Raw genomic sequence first — 17,851 nt, 5'->3', positions numbered from 1 at the left:
TATTTGTCTTATGCTTCACACTGTTAAAACATTTGATGCAGAAGCCATGTGTACTAGAGCTGTACAACTGGATGAGCAATTCCAACCTCCAGCTGTATATGGAGCTTTCTATAAGTGCTTAAGTAGTTCCACTGTCACTGGTAGTGCCTTGTTGATGCTTGGTAGAAAGTGGGAACTGGTCTGATACTTTGGGTTTTGGAAGCAAAAGTACATGTGCTTTCACATACTTCAATTAAGGAAATATTTAAATCGTTATAATTTTTAAGTTAGTCCATTAGTACTATAGGAAATCGACTTTGCAGTGATGTCTCTCTTTAGAAACTAAACAGTTTAGAAACTAAAAAGTGACTCACAGGGTTGACTGTTGTTTGCCTCTTTTTGACATGTGACTGAGTGGGATGGCACCTGCAGTGAAGGTTCCCCTCTTCACTCCATGGTTCAACAAAGCCAGTGCTGGAGAGCAGTGTAAGGATCAGCCAGGTTACATTTTTCTCTTTGTGATGAAGAATTTATGAACAAAGGAAGAAAATATGTTTTCACTCTCCTGCAAAAACACTTGTTTGGAAATTGACAGATTTTGTAATTTTCTGTGTGAATCCAGCTGATCTCATTCATTTAATGTGTAACTTCTAAAATAAAGCTTTTGTGCTACCAGTATCTATAATTTTATCTTTCCCCCCAAAACACCTGCCTCACTTAAATTTATGATCATTTTTTTAAAGAATTAAGTAACCAGATTTGTCCTGGGATGCAGATTTTTTATTGTACATAATTTATTAGCAACTGAGATAAAAATTTTCATTGTTTCAAACCCAGTTTGAGTTCCTCTTGACTTCGTCTTGTCTAAGATTTTGCTGCTACATTGTAATAAAAAGATTTTTATCAGTATTTATTTCAGTTGCCCTGATGATAATAATTTCCTTTTCTGTGAATGAAAATACAGATCTATACCTAAATTAAGCCATCTAGGTAGGATTCTTGAGGTAGTGAACAGAAATTATAGCAGCTTACTAGTCCGTTTTGGTGGACTTTGTTCAGAGTGCCTTCCTCATGTCTCTCATGCTCATTGTATCTTTGGTCATTTTCAGAGCAGCAGAGTCATGTCCTAGACACAAGGAATATGAATGCTAATTTTTATCTTCAACAAATTTGCTCTGCAGTGACCATTTTTTTCCCTTTTGTTAAAAAAGCCTTTTCAGTTCCCAATACCTGTTAGACAGGGGGTTTTAAGAGCACAGCTTTTTTTTTGCTGTTTTTTTCCCCCTATTTCTTACATCTAGCATTCATCACAGAAAAGGAAAATGTTACTTTAGTTTTTTTGATACTGGAGTAGGTTCTTGTTACTTGTTTAGTGTTAAATAGTGTTTTCAGCCTATCCAGGACTCTGATTTGCAGTGTCATCTGCTGAGCTCATGCAGGGGAAACTATTATCAACCTGTATGTATTTTAGGATAGTAGATAGGATAATCTGTCTTGATGATTATGAATGTAACTGTTGTTTTTAAGGCAATGGTAACCAAGAGTATTTTTCCTATTTACAGAGCAAGCTTTACATGGAAGGATTTAGAAGCCTAAAAGAAGGAGAACCAGTGGAATTTACTTTTAAGAAATCTTCCAAAGGCCTTGAATCAATACGGGTAACAGGCCCTGGTGGGAGCCCCTGTTTAGGAAGTGAAAGACGACCCAAAGGGAAGACAGTACAAAAAAGAAAACCAAAGGGAGATAGGTAATTACCTTGCTTTGCTATTCCCCCTCCCCTCCCCCCCCTTTTTTTTTCCCTTTGCAATTTTTTCTTGAAATTATGATTCCAGCATTTCTTCATTTGTGAAAGAAATCCCTTCTGTGTAAATTTGGCTTTTACATGTAGCCTAGTAATTTGGTTAAACTTACTAAGCTATATCTGTACAACTACATAAATCATCTACTTGATTGGTTTTGCTTGAGAAGGTTTTATTGAATTAGAGGGAGCCTGCAAAGGAATGCAGTATTATTTTGAAAATAGACTGAGAACTGTTTAGAAAAGACTGAGAAGAGAGGTCAGTCTGAATACAGGTGAATTAATGCCATGTTTAGGTGAGAATTGTGCATGCTAAAGATACAGTTGTTTGCAGTGGGGTTTTAAACTGTGCATCAGCAGTTTTAAACAGGTGAAAGTACAGGCAGTGCAGCCAATTTTGAGATGTACATTTGATTACTTATATTTTGATTTAGTCAATGGAATATCAGGTGTTTCTAAAATTTTTAATGCTTGGTGGTCTGAAGCACTGATCTAGCAATATTTTTCAAATTCCAGGTTAGTCTTGAGAGTTTCACTACTTTATATACAAGTGCAGCTGTGACTTGCACTGTTTTACTTTACTGTCTGCCCATGATGTCTTGAAGTTGTAGAATTCTCTTTACTATGAAGCCACCTTCACTTTTTTCCCCAAAGACAGCCTTCTGCCCCAAAACCTCTTGTATTTAGATAGATCTCCCTTTCTCCCTGATGGTATTGCCCAGCTCAGTAGCTATAATGACTTGAGATCAAGAGGAATATATAATTTGTGAAGGATCCTAGTAAGAACATCCTATCCCCCAAAGTTTTCTTGCAGTATTTGGTGTATGGCATGACTGAGAGGTGGTTCTCTGCCATTGCAAAAACTAAAGTGAAGAGTAGCTTGGAAAAGAGGGGGTCACCTGGAAAGGCAGAGTAGCCTAGGCACAAAAAATGGAGGAATGAGAAGCCTTTGCTGGCTACAGATGAACTCCACTTGTCCTCCCCACCTTCATTCAAAAGGCTTCTTTTTTTTTTTTTTTCCTCCGTCCTCTTTTTTTTTTTTTAATTAGGGACTGGAGACAGCGTGGTGGTTGTCCCTTTTTCACCTTCTTTGTAGAAGCTAAAGGCCATGAACAAAATTTATTGCTGCTGTAACAGATCAGAGAGTCATAACCACAACAAGGAAACACTTTGTAAGCAGGACAAAGCTTTCTTTTTGATTGCTCACCATATCTGGCCCTTTGGAGTTGTGTTGCATGCGGTGGCTGTGAAACTGTGAAATTTTTTTTTGGGTCTCTTTCTTGCTACACTTCCAGTGTAGTTCTTATTTAAACCATTGGTTTTCCATGGACTGTAATTACTAATCAATTTAAGATATTAGCATTACCGTTGTTATTGATGATTCATACTATGGCAGCAAATAAAGGCCACAGTCAGACAGTCATGGTGCTGTTGACCTGTTCGTTGCACATGTATGAAGAAAGAAAAGTTCCTGCTTCAAAAACCTTGGAATTTAAATCAACAGGTTGTAAGTAGACCAGGAAAAACTACCTATTTAAGAAAGCAGGGATTTGAACAAATGTAGATATATATAGTGCACAGTATAGTCAATGCAAGGGAAGCATTACTTTCAGAGTGCTATTAATTTCATCCTAGAGAAGTGTGTAAAGTATTGGGATGAATCTTGACTTGTGGCTGCTTCTCTTTAGGGACTACAAAGGGAGTTTAGCTCTGATGTTTGTTGTAGATGCTTCCCTTAAAAGTCTCTAAAGTTAGGTAAGATAAGCCCTACTTTCAGTGATGTTTTTCATAGCTAAAGGATAGAAAAAACTGAACAGACACCCTAAAAAACAGTGCAGAGGGGTGATTCATTAGACAATGTACTCTTTCATGTTCACTTGCCTTTAAAGAAGGAAAAATTTAAAATTAAATTGAACTAATTTGAATATGAAAACGTGGGCAAAAACATCTACCCACTTCTGTCTCGAAATTCTTATGCTTAAGTCATAAGATACCAAGAAGTTTGAAATTTGAAATGTCTGAAGTATTATTGACTTTATCACTCAGTAAGGAGCAGTGTCTTCTGCTTGAAGGAAAATGAGTTTTGATTGAACACCTACCCAGTAAAAAAAAGTACATCTCCAACGTGTGTAGTGGAATATGTTTTGAAGATTGCTTTTGTGCTGTGAGAACCATCTCTATTTATGAAAGCCAATTCTCCATTCTTGTGTTTGTCTCTTTTCTACATGTCCAGTGTAACAGTGTGAGGGCCAAGCCTCAGCTTTTACCTTTATGAATGGGTCCCGTGACTCTAGTTATGATGTAGGTGGAATACAAGGCGAAAGGGAAGCCTGACAGAGATAGCAAAGGTTAGAAAAAAGAAAGGGAAAAGCAGAAATATGGGGGGGGGAGTCATGACACTAAGGTTACTAAATACTGGTGCTTTACATGGTAGATTTTGTGGTGCTTCCACAGTTATCTGTGACTGCCATGTTGTTGACATAGGGACAGAAACATAATACTTTGCCTTCAGCATTGCTATGGGCCATGGTAATATTATGGTATGGGTGGGAAGGCTTTATAATTGCTGTTGGTGATGTTGGCCGCTTTGGCATCTTTCTCAGCCAACAAGCTAGTGCACTCCAGTACAAGGAAGGGAAAGTCTTCTGTGGTCCAAGTGAAATTAAACTGGCTGTAAGCAGCCCACAGACTTCAGGTTCCCTGACTTTAAGTGTCACGGTTAAACATTATTACATTATTATTGTAATATCCATGTCTTACAAACTGTATATTTTTTTCAATGTCTAGAGTAATTTGAGCTAGAGGGGAGGTCTCCAGATGACACTTGGCTGGGATTTGCATCTGAGAAATGCTGGTTTCAGAAATGGTGTTTTCTGGCAAAGATGCAAAGTGGCAGCTCTTGGGACTGGAGTCTATGGTAGTAAGCCAGGGGATGAATTAGCAACACATTACACCGTGGCAGGTTGTGGCTCCCTTCACTGCAGCTCCTAACACATGCTGAATGCAGTGTGTTTTGCTCAGCTTTGACACAAAAGGATGCTGTGCAGCTCTCCAGGAATGACCTCAGGGAGCTGATGCAAAATAGATAAAGTACTCTGCGTTCACACCTTAATCACCTGCTCAGTAACTTGTAGGCAGGTCTGTGAAATCTTGATTTAGAGTAGAATAAATTAGTTCAAAACCTAGCCCACCATCCCAGACAAGGTTTGAAGGAGGAAAATGGGAGAAAGGAAAAAAAAATGGTTTTTTTTTAAAAAACCACGCCCAGTACATGACCTAAAATGAAACTGAGTAAAGGACCATTTTATCAATTGTAGTTTTTAATGCAATGTTATTATTATAAATTTATATTGCTGGGAAAATATTCTCTAGTGCAGTATACATTTAAATAAATATCTGTGGCACAGTATTAACAAAGGTGATGCATGGTGTTCACGGGAGTAGAAGCTACAGTTATGTTTGGGACATAAAGGTATTGTCCAGTATCTGTAAATATTTCTGGTAGAACCCCAATTTGGATGCTTCCTTAGCTGTGTCTGTAGGGCTGTATCTGCTCAACTTCACACTTGCTTGATATAGAACATTCAAGGGGGACAGGGAGGATGACACCCTTATTTTTCTACTTTGGTTTTTGAACTATTTACACCAAAATGGAAGCAAAAAAAATAGACATCTATTAAGGAGAGACGTGTAGAAAGAAATAGTTTTATGTTAGGATGCAATAAATGGTGTTTGCCAGTGACTCCTGCACACGACCAACAGCATTTTCAAGTGAATAAAAGGTATGGGGGGATGGGTCTGTGACAAAAGAAAAAAATACTTCCCTGATGAACTATCTCTCTGAGTCAGAGAGAAAATGGATTTAATATCTGAAGACATTCTGCAGAGTATCTGAAATCAGACTGTAATAGTCACATCTTCATCTTTAAAAGCTCATGGTCTGCACAATCAGCCAATGAACAAATGTAATGCAGGCAGGGATGACAGCATGGTGGAGTTCTGTGGAGGTCATAGGGATTGAAGTTAGGAGAGCCAGTGTAGGATGGAAAAGTTACATGATACAAAGTCACTTCAAACTTGAAATTGTATCAGTTGTATCTCTATGGACTGAATCATGCCCAAGTGTGTGATTTACTGTCCGTAGAAAAGCCTCCTATGGCTCGGGCTGGACAAATTTTTGTGAAGGATACATGAATAATGGGGGTGGTATGGGCTGTGAAGGAGAGCCCTGAATTAGCACTGGAAAGGGAAAAGCTCATGAAAACTCTGCTTAGTGGATGGATGGGGAGGGACAGAGTGGGTAGAGAAAAACCATCAGCTGGGAGGCAAGTCCAGGGTGGTGTTCAGTGCACCCAGATATGGCACAGGAGCAACATCAGCTCCTACCCTCACCCCAGCCCCAGGAACACACTCTGGGCAGGTCCTGAGCAGCACCAGAGCTAACTGGGAGGCAAGTGAAGCAAGAGGGTCCAGAGAAACATGATAATTTTGGGTAGTTGTAGCCTTTGGCACAAAATGGTGTCAGGACATCCCTATCAAAGAGTTGAATTTTTCTCATCTGAGAAGTAGATTGCATTCACAGTTCTGCCATTCTCTAAAGTGGAAGCTGGCACAGAAGTAATGCAGAAGTTTCATGGCTTTTACACAGATTTCTTAAAAATACAGCATTGCAATAGGGTAAACACCAGTCTGAGATGTGCTTTCCTGTGTGATCTTATTATTGGTATTTGCTGACGGTGCCATAATAAGTCACTAAATTAGTATGAACTGCTTGCAACAGGAGCAGCAGAATGCTGCTAGTTAAATCAAAAACCAAAAAGCCTGAGAGCTTTGCACTACTCTAGTACTATAAGAAGATTATATCTTTGGGCTGCTATCATTAGGGATGGTTTTCCATACTTGCTCTTTTGTTCAGGCTGACAACTTCTTGGAAGGTTTAGCAACGGTTCAGGTTTTTCTAAGAGTGGGATAAAACCAGAGGGCTTTATTAATAGGGTTAAAAAATAGGTAACTTTTAAAAATAGCTGCCACTTGACGCTGTGGATAGCAGGCTTTAAAGCTGGCTTGGAGATGGATCTCTAGGGTGGGGGCTTAATCTTTCCTTGTCTTTGTGGAGACCCATCCAAATTAAAAGCCTCTGAAAAGTGTTACTGCATATATTCATTAGACAGCCCTTGTTAAAATCTCTACATCATCCATCTTTGTTTAAGAGAACTCAGCAGCCACAGCCTTTCTGAATACTAATCACATGGTGTTGCTTCCAAGACTTGGTCCATCCAGCCCGATTAGAACAGGGTCAGATCTGCAAGACCATGTATTTTCTTTACCAAAAGGTGAAAGGAAGATGGCTTAAGGGAGGAAAGCCTAAAGAACTGCCACTGGTGAATGGCACCCATTGTGTGTGGACCATACATTTGGTGTCCATGTGACACCATCCATCTCCATCCTAGGGTGTAGTTAAACTTCAGTCTTCTGGAAATGCCAGGTGTAGAGCTATGGTATATGCCCCAAAGTGAGGGCACCATCAGGAAAACCACCTTTCTGAAGACAACAAGCCATGGATAGCTTAGCTCCTACTCCCAGATCCAGCACACAACATCAAGAGTTGCCTTCCTCACTAGGATTTCTTTTCCTGCCTTTTTCTGTAGCTCAGTTGGGAGCCAGGATGCTGAGCCAAAACATCAGTACTTGAATGTTGGAGACAAGTGTAGAAGTGGTTACAGTTCTGCATTACAATATGTATAATGTTTGAATAAAAGGTTTTCTCTTTTAGAAACATGGAGGAAATCCCATTCTGAATCTTTAAATATCAAGAACTGTAATTTGCAAAGCCCATAGTTAGATGCAGGCTACAAAGCTTAATTTTATTCCTCACAGCTACGCTTTTTCTGAGACACTGAGGTCAGTTAGAGTTACTCTGCAGGGTGTGGAGTGGTGATCCAGGCAATTCCTCGTTCATCTGAAAGGCCATTTTCTGGTTTCACACAGTTTAACTACCAAATTCATCACAAGGCAGCTTGAAAGTCAGGGCTCTTCTCAGATCCTGTGTTGCTGGTGAACTTGCATGACCATGCATCTGGCTCTCAGGTACAGGCAGGAACTGGGCTTTGTAGCTAGGCATACAGATCAATAAATCACACAAAAATATGCACTTTCTTTTCATGTGCCTTCTGATAGGGCTATTCATGTGCTTCAATTGAACACAAATTTCTGTGCTAAAGCACGAGCTGGCAACCTGGTGAAAGTGATAGCAGTCCATGGTATCTAAGCCTCATTTTCTTCATTGCAGGCTTGTATTAAGAACAGATTAGACCCTGAATAAAGCTGTCTTTGGTATTCATTTGTATGCATATACACTTAAGAAGAGATAAGACCCAAATTTTTCGTCATTTTTACAGTAACAAATCCAAATTTGATGCTAAAGTAAGTAGATAAATTTCTGAAAATGTACAAGGAACAGATGAAGTGAGTAGGAAAGGGTGGTTTTTATGCAGCCTCATGTAGAGTAAAGCTGTCCCTGCACAACAGATGGGTTTCTTAAGTACATATAGTGGTTTTGGAATGCTGAATATTTTTGCTTTGATAGATGTCTTCTCAGGTCTCCTTTCTTATTATTTCACCCTCTTTCATCCAGGGAAGGCCTTATTTTAATTTACAAAAAGTACCAGCATATATTCAGGCCTGTGCTCTGGTGTACTGATATACCTAATGGTCAGATCAGGAGTCTTACCTGTAGTAATGATTTCCCATATCTAAGAAAAAAAGCAGCAAGAAAGAATTGAGAACTTTGCTTAATTTAACAGAGATTATGCCTAATTTCAGCGGAGTATACGATAAAAGTGTTTCAGTAAATAATTTACAAAACATAATTTCTGATTCTAAAAGTCTTCCAAATATAACTGTTTCCTTAACTGGAATTTATCTCTCACCATTTAATTTCTTACTACTATACTACTTTGAAGGAGACAAGAATAAACAAAAGAGTGCATATATTTTCAGCTCAGTAAATACTTAAGTAAATACTTAATACTGTGATTTGAAAAGATTTACCTGACTGTGGACATTTTGTTCTGTTGATGTTCACTCTGATTACAGACTTTGCTGCTTTTGCTCGTGTGCTGTGCTATAGCTATCAATGAACTGGGAACAGAACTGCCCTTTAAAAAGAGGCACACAGCCTAGGCCATATTTCACTACAAAAAATGTTCAGTGTAAATACTTAAACCCCAAATCTCTTATTTTAGTAAAGCAGTTGTGCTTCCTTGCTTCCTTGATGTGTTGAGCTCCAGCATCACCTAGCAAACATACACAAAGCACGTAATAAATATATAACACTGAGTAAAGATTAGAATGGTGATTCCAGATGATGGAAACATTTACCATGTATTTTGGCCTGTTACAAACGATACTATGAACTTGGAGGTTGGAGAAAACTGAATTGTAGCATAGCTGCTAAATCATATATTCCCAAAACATCACCTTTGATTTACTGCTGTTGGTGAATCTGAAGCTCTTGTTATGAAATAAAAGTTCTGGAGCCCTTTAACTTCAAATTAATGAAAGTCTGTGCAGTAATAGAATTCCAAATATCTACAGCTGTTTCTTTTATTAGCTGTTTTTTCGTGTTTCTGTCCTTGACGCTTAAAGATCAAACCTACTTAAATATGAATCATTTTAAAGTGTGAATTTACTTCAATTTCGTATTTTGTCAAAAAACTCAGCTGCTCATTGTGTAAGAGGGATGTGTCATGCAGGTAGTCATCTGTGTAGTGTTGGTGCAGGCACGGTACTGCTGTTCCCACTCTGCACAGCCCCCTAAGTGCACCTGCAATGTGCTAGAGCACTTCTCAAGCAGGTAATAACATACAGGCCGTGTCCTGAGAGGAATCGCGGCTTTAAGGGCATATTTACACCAGCAAAGGTAGGTTATTTTTGAAAAAAAAAAGTACTGCCTTAAGCCAGCCCTGCATGGCAATGTGATATCTTCCCCTGGGCAGTAGCAGGACTGAGCGGGACCTTGCAGTTGCTGCTTCTGGTTATGAGAAGCTGTTGAGAGAAGAGACAGTGGAGCCCAAATAGAAATCCTCCTCAGCCTGGAGAAGAGAAGGCTCTGGGGAGGCCTTATAGCAGCCTGAAGGGGTCTACAGAAAGTTGGAGAGGGTCTTTTCACCAGAGAGTTTAGTGATAGGACAAGGGGTAATGGTTTTAAACTCAGAGAGGGTAGGTTTAGGTCATGGCTTCACCATGCAGGTAGTAAGATACTGGAATAGGTTGCCTAGGGAGGTTGGTGATGCCCCTTCCCTGGAAGTGTTTAAGACCAGGTTGGATGAGGCCTTGTGTAACCTGGTCTAGTGGGACCCCTGTCTGTGCAGAAGGGTTGTGTCTTGATGATCTCTAATGTCCCTTCCAACCCAAACCATTCTATGATCCACAGTCCCCCCAGGCAGGGTGACAGGAAGGTATTTCAAGGAGAATGGATAGGAAAGGCACAGGAATATGAAATATAAAACCACAAACATGGAGGAGAGGAAAGAGAAGTACAGCATTTTCCCAGTCTCCAAATAATCACCTCAAAGCTGGTAGGTAGGGCACTCTTCAGGGGGTGCAGGGAAACCTGATTCCCACCCCTACATGATGGACAGGGATTGAATCAAAGTTTCTTCCATTTTGAAGGATTGCTGCAAATCAAGAGCTAATGCACAAGGAGCTGATGCCCTGCTTTGCAGTCATGTGAAGACTGAGGTGATTCCCACAGATCTGGGAGGGTTGATGTGAAATGTCACTTTTTGCAGTAGCCTGATTATTGTGTGTTCCTTGTTTACCAGATGACAAGCATGACATTTGGGAATTTCTTTTGCAGAACCAGCAAATACACCCAGCTGTAACAGCTGCTCAGTTTGAGCTTTTCCCTAAACATATCAGGTGCTTAAATAATAGTGCTCTAGGTACTCTAATATTTCAAACCAGCCACCTAGAATAAGGCTCCTCTGGAAACTGATTTTGGATTTTTCTTGTGCTGCAGAATCCTTTGCGTTTCATTGAGAGTGATTAAACTACTACGCAATTTCATAGAAAAGGTAAATTAATATTTGTAATGCATGAAGATACCTTGGTGAGAGCCTCAACGGTACTTCTGTATTATGTTCAAGATTTAGCTGGATTTAGTGGTGAGTCCAAGCATTGCTTTGAGTAGGCTACAGAAATGGTATACAATAACTATTTAATGTTTCATGCAGTAAATGATAAAAGGCCACATAAGAGAACTCACACGTCAGTTCACAGGCTGTTACTACACATAAATTGTTTCCTTCTCTTTTGAATGTAATGGGTAGAAAACCAGCCTTGAATGCTTCTCTGACTAGCTGCCAGGCTTGGGAATTTGGTCTGGCTTTAGTCTGACACTGTGAGAGGAGGATGAAGGGACTGGTTTCACAGAAGGAATTACACACACACGTAGAAGAGAGAACAAAGGTGGCCATGGCTGAGCTGGAGGGATAGTGAGCAGAGATCAGTGTTATTGATGGAGCAGAGGGAGCTGGGTTTGCTCAGTAACAGAGCAGTGGAATGGTTAAGGAGGAAAGAGTTGTGAAGGGTCACTATGAAATATGGGAGTGAGCTAAACAATTTCTTGTCTTTGATCTCCATTCATTTATAATCCTACTGGTGTTGAGTCTCCTGGCACTAGAGCTTTTACAATGAGTAGTTGAAAGTATGAAAATTGATTTAAATTGTGCTGGTCTGGTGTTGAAGGGCTTTAGCCTAAAAGTTGGTTGGTGGTTTACTCCTTCAGCTGTTGGACAGTTTAAATGCTAAGCATTTAATTTACTTCAGACAGCTCTGGAAACAATAGCAAACCACAGACTGCTCTTTTTTCATTGTCTGCAATTAATGTTGCAACAGCCATTGCATCAAAGTTTAACCAGAATGCTTTGATTTCCTCAATGATAAATGGGTATCTTTTGACCAATACAAAAAGCTGAAATAGTTCAATGTTTCAAAGTCAGCTTCAGATTTGCTAGTGTTTAAGAGTAGTACCTTTACCTTTTTGTTGTGCTAAGCTAGTAATGTAAAACAAAACAACACAGTGTTTGTCAGCCTGTGTCTGGATAAGGAGATGAGTTGTTCTATAAAATTATTCAGTGTTACTTCTGTCGTCAATGGGAGGAAATCCTCAGTCATTGCCAATAGGATTAGAAATTGTATATAGCTCAAATTTAAGCTTATTTCTTTACCCTTTTAATGGCTTCATCTTATTTACATTGCTTTTCCTGAAGGAGTTGTTGTAAGTTACTTCTTTCTAGTAACTATATGAAAAATCTTTAATTTGCTGTTGATCAGACTATTTTTTCATGTCTTTGTGCTTTGATATATTTTTGGAGAATCATGGTTAACAATAATTGCTAGGAATATGTGACTACATCTTTTAATAATTACTTGAAATGTGCTAAGCACTTTAGAAAACCATGAAGTGTTTTAATTTACTTTTTTTAAATAGTTCAGTGGGATGTCGTTATTAAATGTGGGAGTATCATTAATCACTTTGCTTTTAGAATTTTTGTCCTTATGTACTTTGTGTAATACACAAATTGTACTTGAAGCTCAGAAATAACTTTATCAAATAGTTCATTCTTGTTATCCATGTATTTGTAACTCACTGGAGCCTCATGAGGTTATCTTTCTTCTCAACCATCTATACATTTCATCTATGTATAGAAGAGAAACATCTGGTATTTTTTTAATGAGAGCTGTGCACTCAGTGACCAAGCAGCAAGGAATCTGTTGTATGGCTGATCATGGAAAGAAAATGAGGTAGTAGTGTCACTAAGAGTCATTAAAATTTGTACAAACTGGTGCTGTTTCATTTTCTGAGTTACCTAATCTCGTACTTTCACCTTTACAAGAAAACAAAGCATGTTTAAAAATGCCTGGTGTAGAAAAATGCTACATTCAAATCTAGATATTAGAAACATTTAAAACATGTATCTATGGTTGACAATGCTGACTCTTAATTCTCTCCTGTCTAAATCCTTACTTTATTATCTTTGGAGTTCAGTCAGAATTCAGCGTCAATGCCATTGGTTTTATTTATTTTTGTATCCTACAGAAATTAATTCATACTGTTTTGATACAATCTATTTAGAATATTTATGAATGTAAGATATCAACAAGTTTATAGTTTATGCAGCCTGTGGAGCTGGATTTTGGAATTTGCTTTTTTAGTGGTTCTTTTGTGGAAGAGAAATCTCTCAGGCATGAATTGATAGTCCAGATCTTTTGAGGTCTGTCTGTGCTAACCTATGACCTCAGTTCTTAGGAGGTCAACATCTGAGGGCAGGAGATTAAGGCAGTTAAAAGATTGGAATGGGAACTGGAATGGAAAAATTAGCCAGCACATTTTGGGTGGAAAACATCAAAGTCATCAAACAATTTGCTTATTTTAAACTCAGTTCAGGGGTAACAAGCTAATTGTACTGTGTTTGTTGATGCAAGCAATTTATATTATTTGAGAACATTAACACTAGGGAATATTTTTTTTTTTTTTTTAGAGAAATATAAAGCCTGTTCAGAATAAACACACACTATACTTTCTATACTAAATGCTTTTTTGCAGCATTTTTTAGGATAATAATTTAAGATCTGATCATACAGTGTGTATGCACTTAATTAGCTCTGTTTCTTACAAGCAGCAATATTAAGTTGTGGAACTTGAATTTTGCTTGTGGACTGCTAAAGACTTTGTACTGTCATTGAAAAATACAGGTGCTTTCAGAACACGGGAAAAAGTATTCCCGTATTAAAATTTACTGACTGTGATGCTTAGAAGCATTTGTAAGCTTTTTTTGTTTGTTTGTTACAGCTTTTCAAACATGAATTATTTTCCAATGTAAACTTTTCATTGGGGGATGTTTTTTCATAGATTATAAATCGATTTAAAACAAAATAGCACTATCTGTTCTTGTTCATAGTTGGAAATTTATTAGTATGTATTTTTAGAAGAATAAGGACTTCATCTATTATCTGTACAGTCAATTTCAGATTGTATTATCATGAAAAAGATACCTTTCTACATCTGAAAATTATGCAAGTTCAAGCATTTGTGTAAGCAATTGCATTTCTTTCTTACGTGTTTAAATTGCACATAAAAGTGATCTCAGATTCACATGCAAAAGCCAGACTGGTGTTTCAGCAGATTAAACCCACCTAGCAGGGAAGGAAACAAAAGTTGATGGATATGCCACAGTTCAGGCTCTAATTAACAGTGTATGGATTATTGTACTTCTCCTATACGTATGGCTAACAAATTAAAGTAAAGTACTATGAAATACAGCTAACCTCAAGCATACAGCCTTGGTCTAACCTCCATGTTACTGTTGTTCCTTTGATGCTGGAGGATATGAGATTCAAACCCCTTTGCAAGCTTGAAACTTTCCAAACTCTTCCTCTAGATTCTAAAACCCTTCCTTTTGTAGCTTTTAGCCCTAACTTGCACCTGAGGGGAAGTTGAGCCAAATGATCTCCATCAGTTCTTCCTCTTTCATGAAAGGAAAAGAAGGGAAGGCAGGAGGAGCTGTTGTGGGGTGCCTCAGCCTATGGTGGTTCCCATGATGCAGCCACCAGTCCAATCTGCTTCCTTCCTGCCATTCCACAAGGGTGGTTGGAGAAGCTCTGCCATCTGCGAGGGCTTTTGTGGCCGGGTGTGCCTGGTGACCCCAGCAGTCCCACTGTGACCTGGTGTGTCCTGCCTCCTTGATGGTAATGCCCCAACCAGCCATAGCCCAGATACCCAGGATTACCACAGGCACAGGGGAAACAGGGAGCGTTTGAAGGGGCAGGACCAACACTGAAAGCTGTTTTATCTTGAAACCTGTTTCCTGTTTGAATTTTGGGGGTGAAAACTTCATCCCTTTCTGTGGTTAAAATAAGTTCATGTGATCAATGGATGGAGAGCTAATTTGGTTTTACAGAACAGCTTTGGTTACCCACTTGTGAAAACACATGGATCATTGTGAAGGAACAGAGAACCCCTTGATTAAAAAAGGAAAAAGGTACACAACTACATTGCACCTGACATGACTTAAAATAACTTTCTTGCTAGCCAAAGCCCTTTCTGTACTGCCCCTCTGTTCTGTTTAGATTGGTAAACTCTTACATGCAGAACTGGTTTCCTCCTTAGTCCATACAATACCTAAAATCACTGTTGGTTTTGATTACGGTGATAATTGTGCTTCTTGGCTATTTGAATTGTTAGAGAGCAGTGACACACACACACACTTTTTAATCTAAAGACTTCCTCAGAATTTTTTGTTGTAGGTATGTATACTCTTGTTTCATGCTGTTTGATTCAAACGTTCTGTCCACAAGTCTGCTTTTCTTAACTGTTTTGTAACTCACTCTTCAAAAGGAGTCTATAGATACTCGAGATCTACAAATTAAAAACTGCTTTGGGGTGCTGGAGGATTTTCTTCTCTTAATTATTGTTTCATTAGTTCTACATGTACTAAGAATTGCCTCCCAAGTTTTGTGTGCAGTAGCTTGCAAGGCAGAGTAGACTGCTTGTTGAGTAGGAGGAAGGAAGAATTCAAAACTCATAAAAGTTACAATACCATTTTAAATTACTTAGAAATTATATTTGACTTTTATGATGAAACCCTGCTTTTTTTTTCTCGATCTGTGTGGGAAATAGAGAACATATCCTCAGTTTTATCACATGTTCTTTTCACAACAAAGAATTGCTGCAGCACAAGACAGAAGTGATCAGAACAGTATTTTCAGGCTCATGTGAAATTTGTAACAGTGCAGCTGCACCAGATTTCTGACTGCAGCCCCAGTGCTGTTGGAATCCCTGTCTCCAAATGGACTCTGCAGTTTGCCTCAGCTGAGTCACTTCCTCAGCACAAACTGCCATAAAGAGATGATTTCTTCTGCTTTGCTTTCTAGGGTTTAGCCTGCACTGCCCCCCTCCTTTTCAAAATGAGAATTTGCCAGAAAATACTCTCTTGTAGTAATGCAGTCAAGCTCAGAGGGTTTCAGAAATCTGGATTATTGGGGACCTTTTTTGTTGAAGGGAGTAACAGCTTTTGTGCTCCTCCTCTGCTTCTGGCTGCTGATTTGCATGAGACACCAGCAAAGCAGCATATTGCTTTTCTTTGTAAGCAGTTCTTATAGATCTTAACTGCTAGGTAAACATGAACATCTAGGAGATACTTCAGGCTATCCATAAAATCTTTAAGTATCTCATTTTTCTTAATGACCCAAATTTCTTGCTTCCTTCTTGCAAAGAATATGAATGAATCAAGTTTGAAAGCTTTTGAATTTGGTACAATAATAGTCTTTACGCTCTTATAATGTTAAGATGCATTTTGTATGTTGACTTTAACTATGAAGAGCCAAAAGATCTTATTAAATTTTATTAATCTGTTGTATAAACGTGCTTCATACGCATATATATGTGTATACATATGTGTACACATAAATATATACACAGTATATTTATGAAAGGTTATATCAGCTGCATTGAAGAAAATAGAATAAAAATGAAGTGACTTTTATTAAGAACAGTTCATAAGGAGTTGTACATGTTGATGACCTCATTGACTTAATAAAAATCAAACAACCAACAAAAAAAATCAAACCCAAAACAAATTCAGTTTTTATAGTTCCAAGGTAAAGCTGAGAGAAGCTGATTAGAGCTTCTTTCTTATACTGACAGTGGTACTCTCTTTGTATGCCCAACTTCCACCAGGTGAGCTTGGTAGAAGCCATCATGCTGTGGAGTATGGCAAATCATGGCTTTGTAACATGGTTTAGTTCATTACAGTCACTGGAAGCCAAGACTCTCCATGACTGGCTTCATCTAAAAGATGCTGCATCTGTTGCATTAATAGGACATCTTCCTCTAACCAGCCAGAAAGTCCCTAGTTTATGTCTGTGCAGCCAGCATGGCCACAGCACATGCATCTTTCTCCTCTGGTTCACTCTGCTGATGCATCCCAGAGTACATTGCTTTACTCCTATTTTGCAGTATGGGGTATCAGACTAAAAGAAGCAGTATAAATATAAATGTAAATATGTATTATATATAATAAGATGTAATATATAATAATATGTAAAATAAAACTATATAAATTTAAAAATATACTATATATTTTATATATAATATATAACAATTATATATTATATATAGATATAGCTGTGTTAGCTTGCTCTAATTAGGCCAGGCAACAACACAAGTAACCATGTCATGACGTGTGCTTTTTGCATCTACGCTCAGTTAACTGGTCAGTATATGGGCGTATAAGAAGGTCAGTTGAGAGTTTTAACAACTCTGGAAAAAAAATCTTGACTTGCAGATTATGGTTGAGACTGTAAGTGGAAAAGTGTATAAATTTTAAGGTGGTTTTAATACTGGAAATCAGTTGTGACACTGAGTGCACAACAATCACCGTAGTGGAAACATCTGGCTGCTATAATGAGATTCCGTGTTGGGAACAGGATATCACCATGGTCCCTCTCTATGGTAGCAGGTGGTAAATTTGCTTGAGCTTGAATGTTTTGTTACACTGTAGAGGACTACAGTTTGGGTGTGGCATATAAACCCATTTTCATTTCACTTGGAATTGTTTTCTTACAGCAGATTGAAATTTCTTTAAAGAAGAGGGGAAAAAAATTGTGCGGGATCAGGTTTATGTGTAAAAACTTGAAACAAATATATTAAAAAAGCCAAAAAGGCACTGCTATATTAAATGGTAGTTCAAGTTTGTCAGTTTAAAGATCTTAATTTTTTGAAGTAGCCATTTCTAGCTTCTGAAATGGACCATGCATATCAGTATGCAAAAGCTAAGTGCGACAATTAGGAGAAGAATCATAATGGAAGTAAAAGTATGGGTGTGAGAAATATGGAAGAAATGTGGTAAAAGGGAGTGCTGGGGTATGAACTATGTGTCTGTAGGACTGGGGCTGACTGGATTGAAGTTCTGGGTGAGAAGTGCTCACCTCTCCGTGGCAGAGGGAGGTAGGGCTGGCTCTGACCTTATGCTTTCTGCTGACGGATGATTTCCAATGGCAATAGACAGG

The 17,851-nt window shown here is 38.4% G+C and overlaps 1 protein-coding gene across 1 annotated transcript in view; it reads left to right on the top strand.

Moving 5' to 3' along the window:
• Positions 1-17,851, top strand: part of LIN28B (lin-28 homolog B) — an 84,507-nt gene that overhangs the window by 44,795 nt on the left and 21,861 nt on the right. The window contains 1 exon segment of the mRNA XM_030448060.1: positions 1,542-1,726. Within this exon segment, the coding sequence (XP_030303920.1) occupies positions 1,542-1,726 (185 nt within the window).

The sequence above is a fragment of the Calypte anna genome, chromosome 3, assembly GCF_003957555.1.
Source record: "Calypte anna isolate BGI_N300 chromosome 3, bCalAnn1_v1.p, whole genome shotgun sequence".
In the NCBI taxonomy this organism is placed as follows: domain Eukaryota; kingdom Metazoa; phylum Chordata; class Aves; order Apodiformes; family Trochilidae; genus Calypte; species Calypte anna.
Note: the sequence above shows the minus strand (reverse complement) of the source record. Positions and strands in the feature narration are given on the sequence as shown.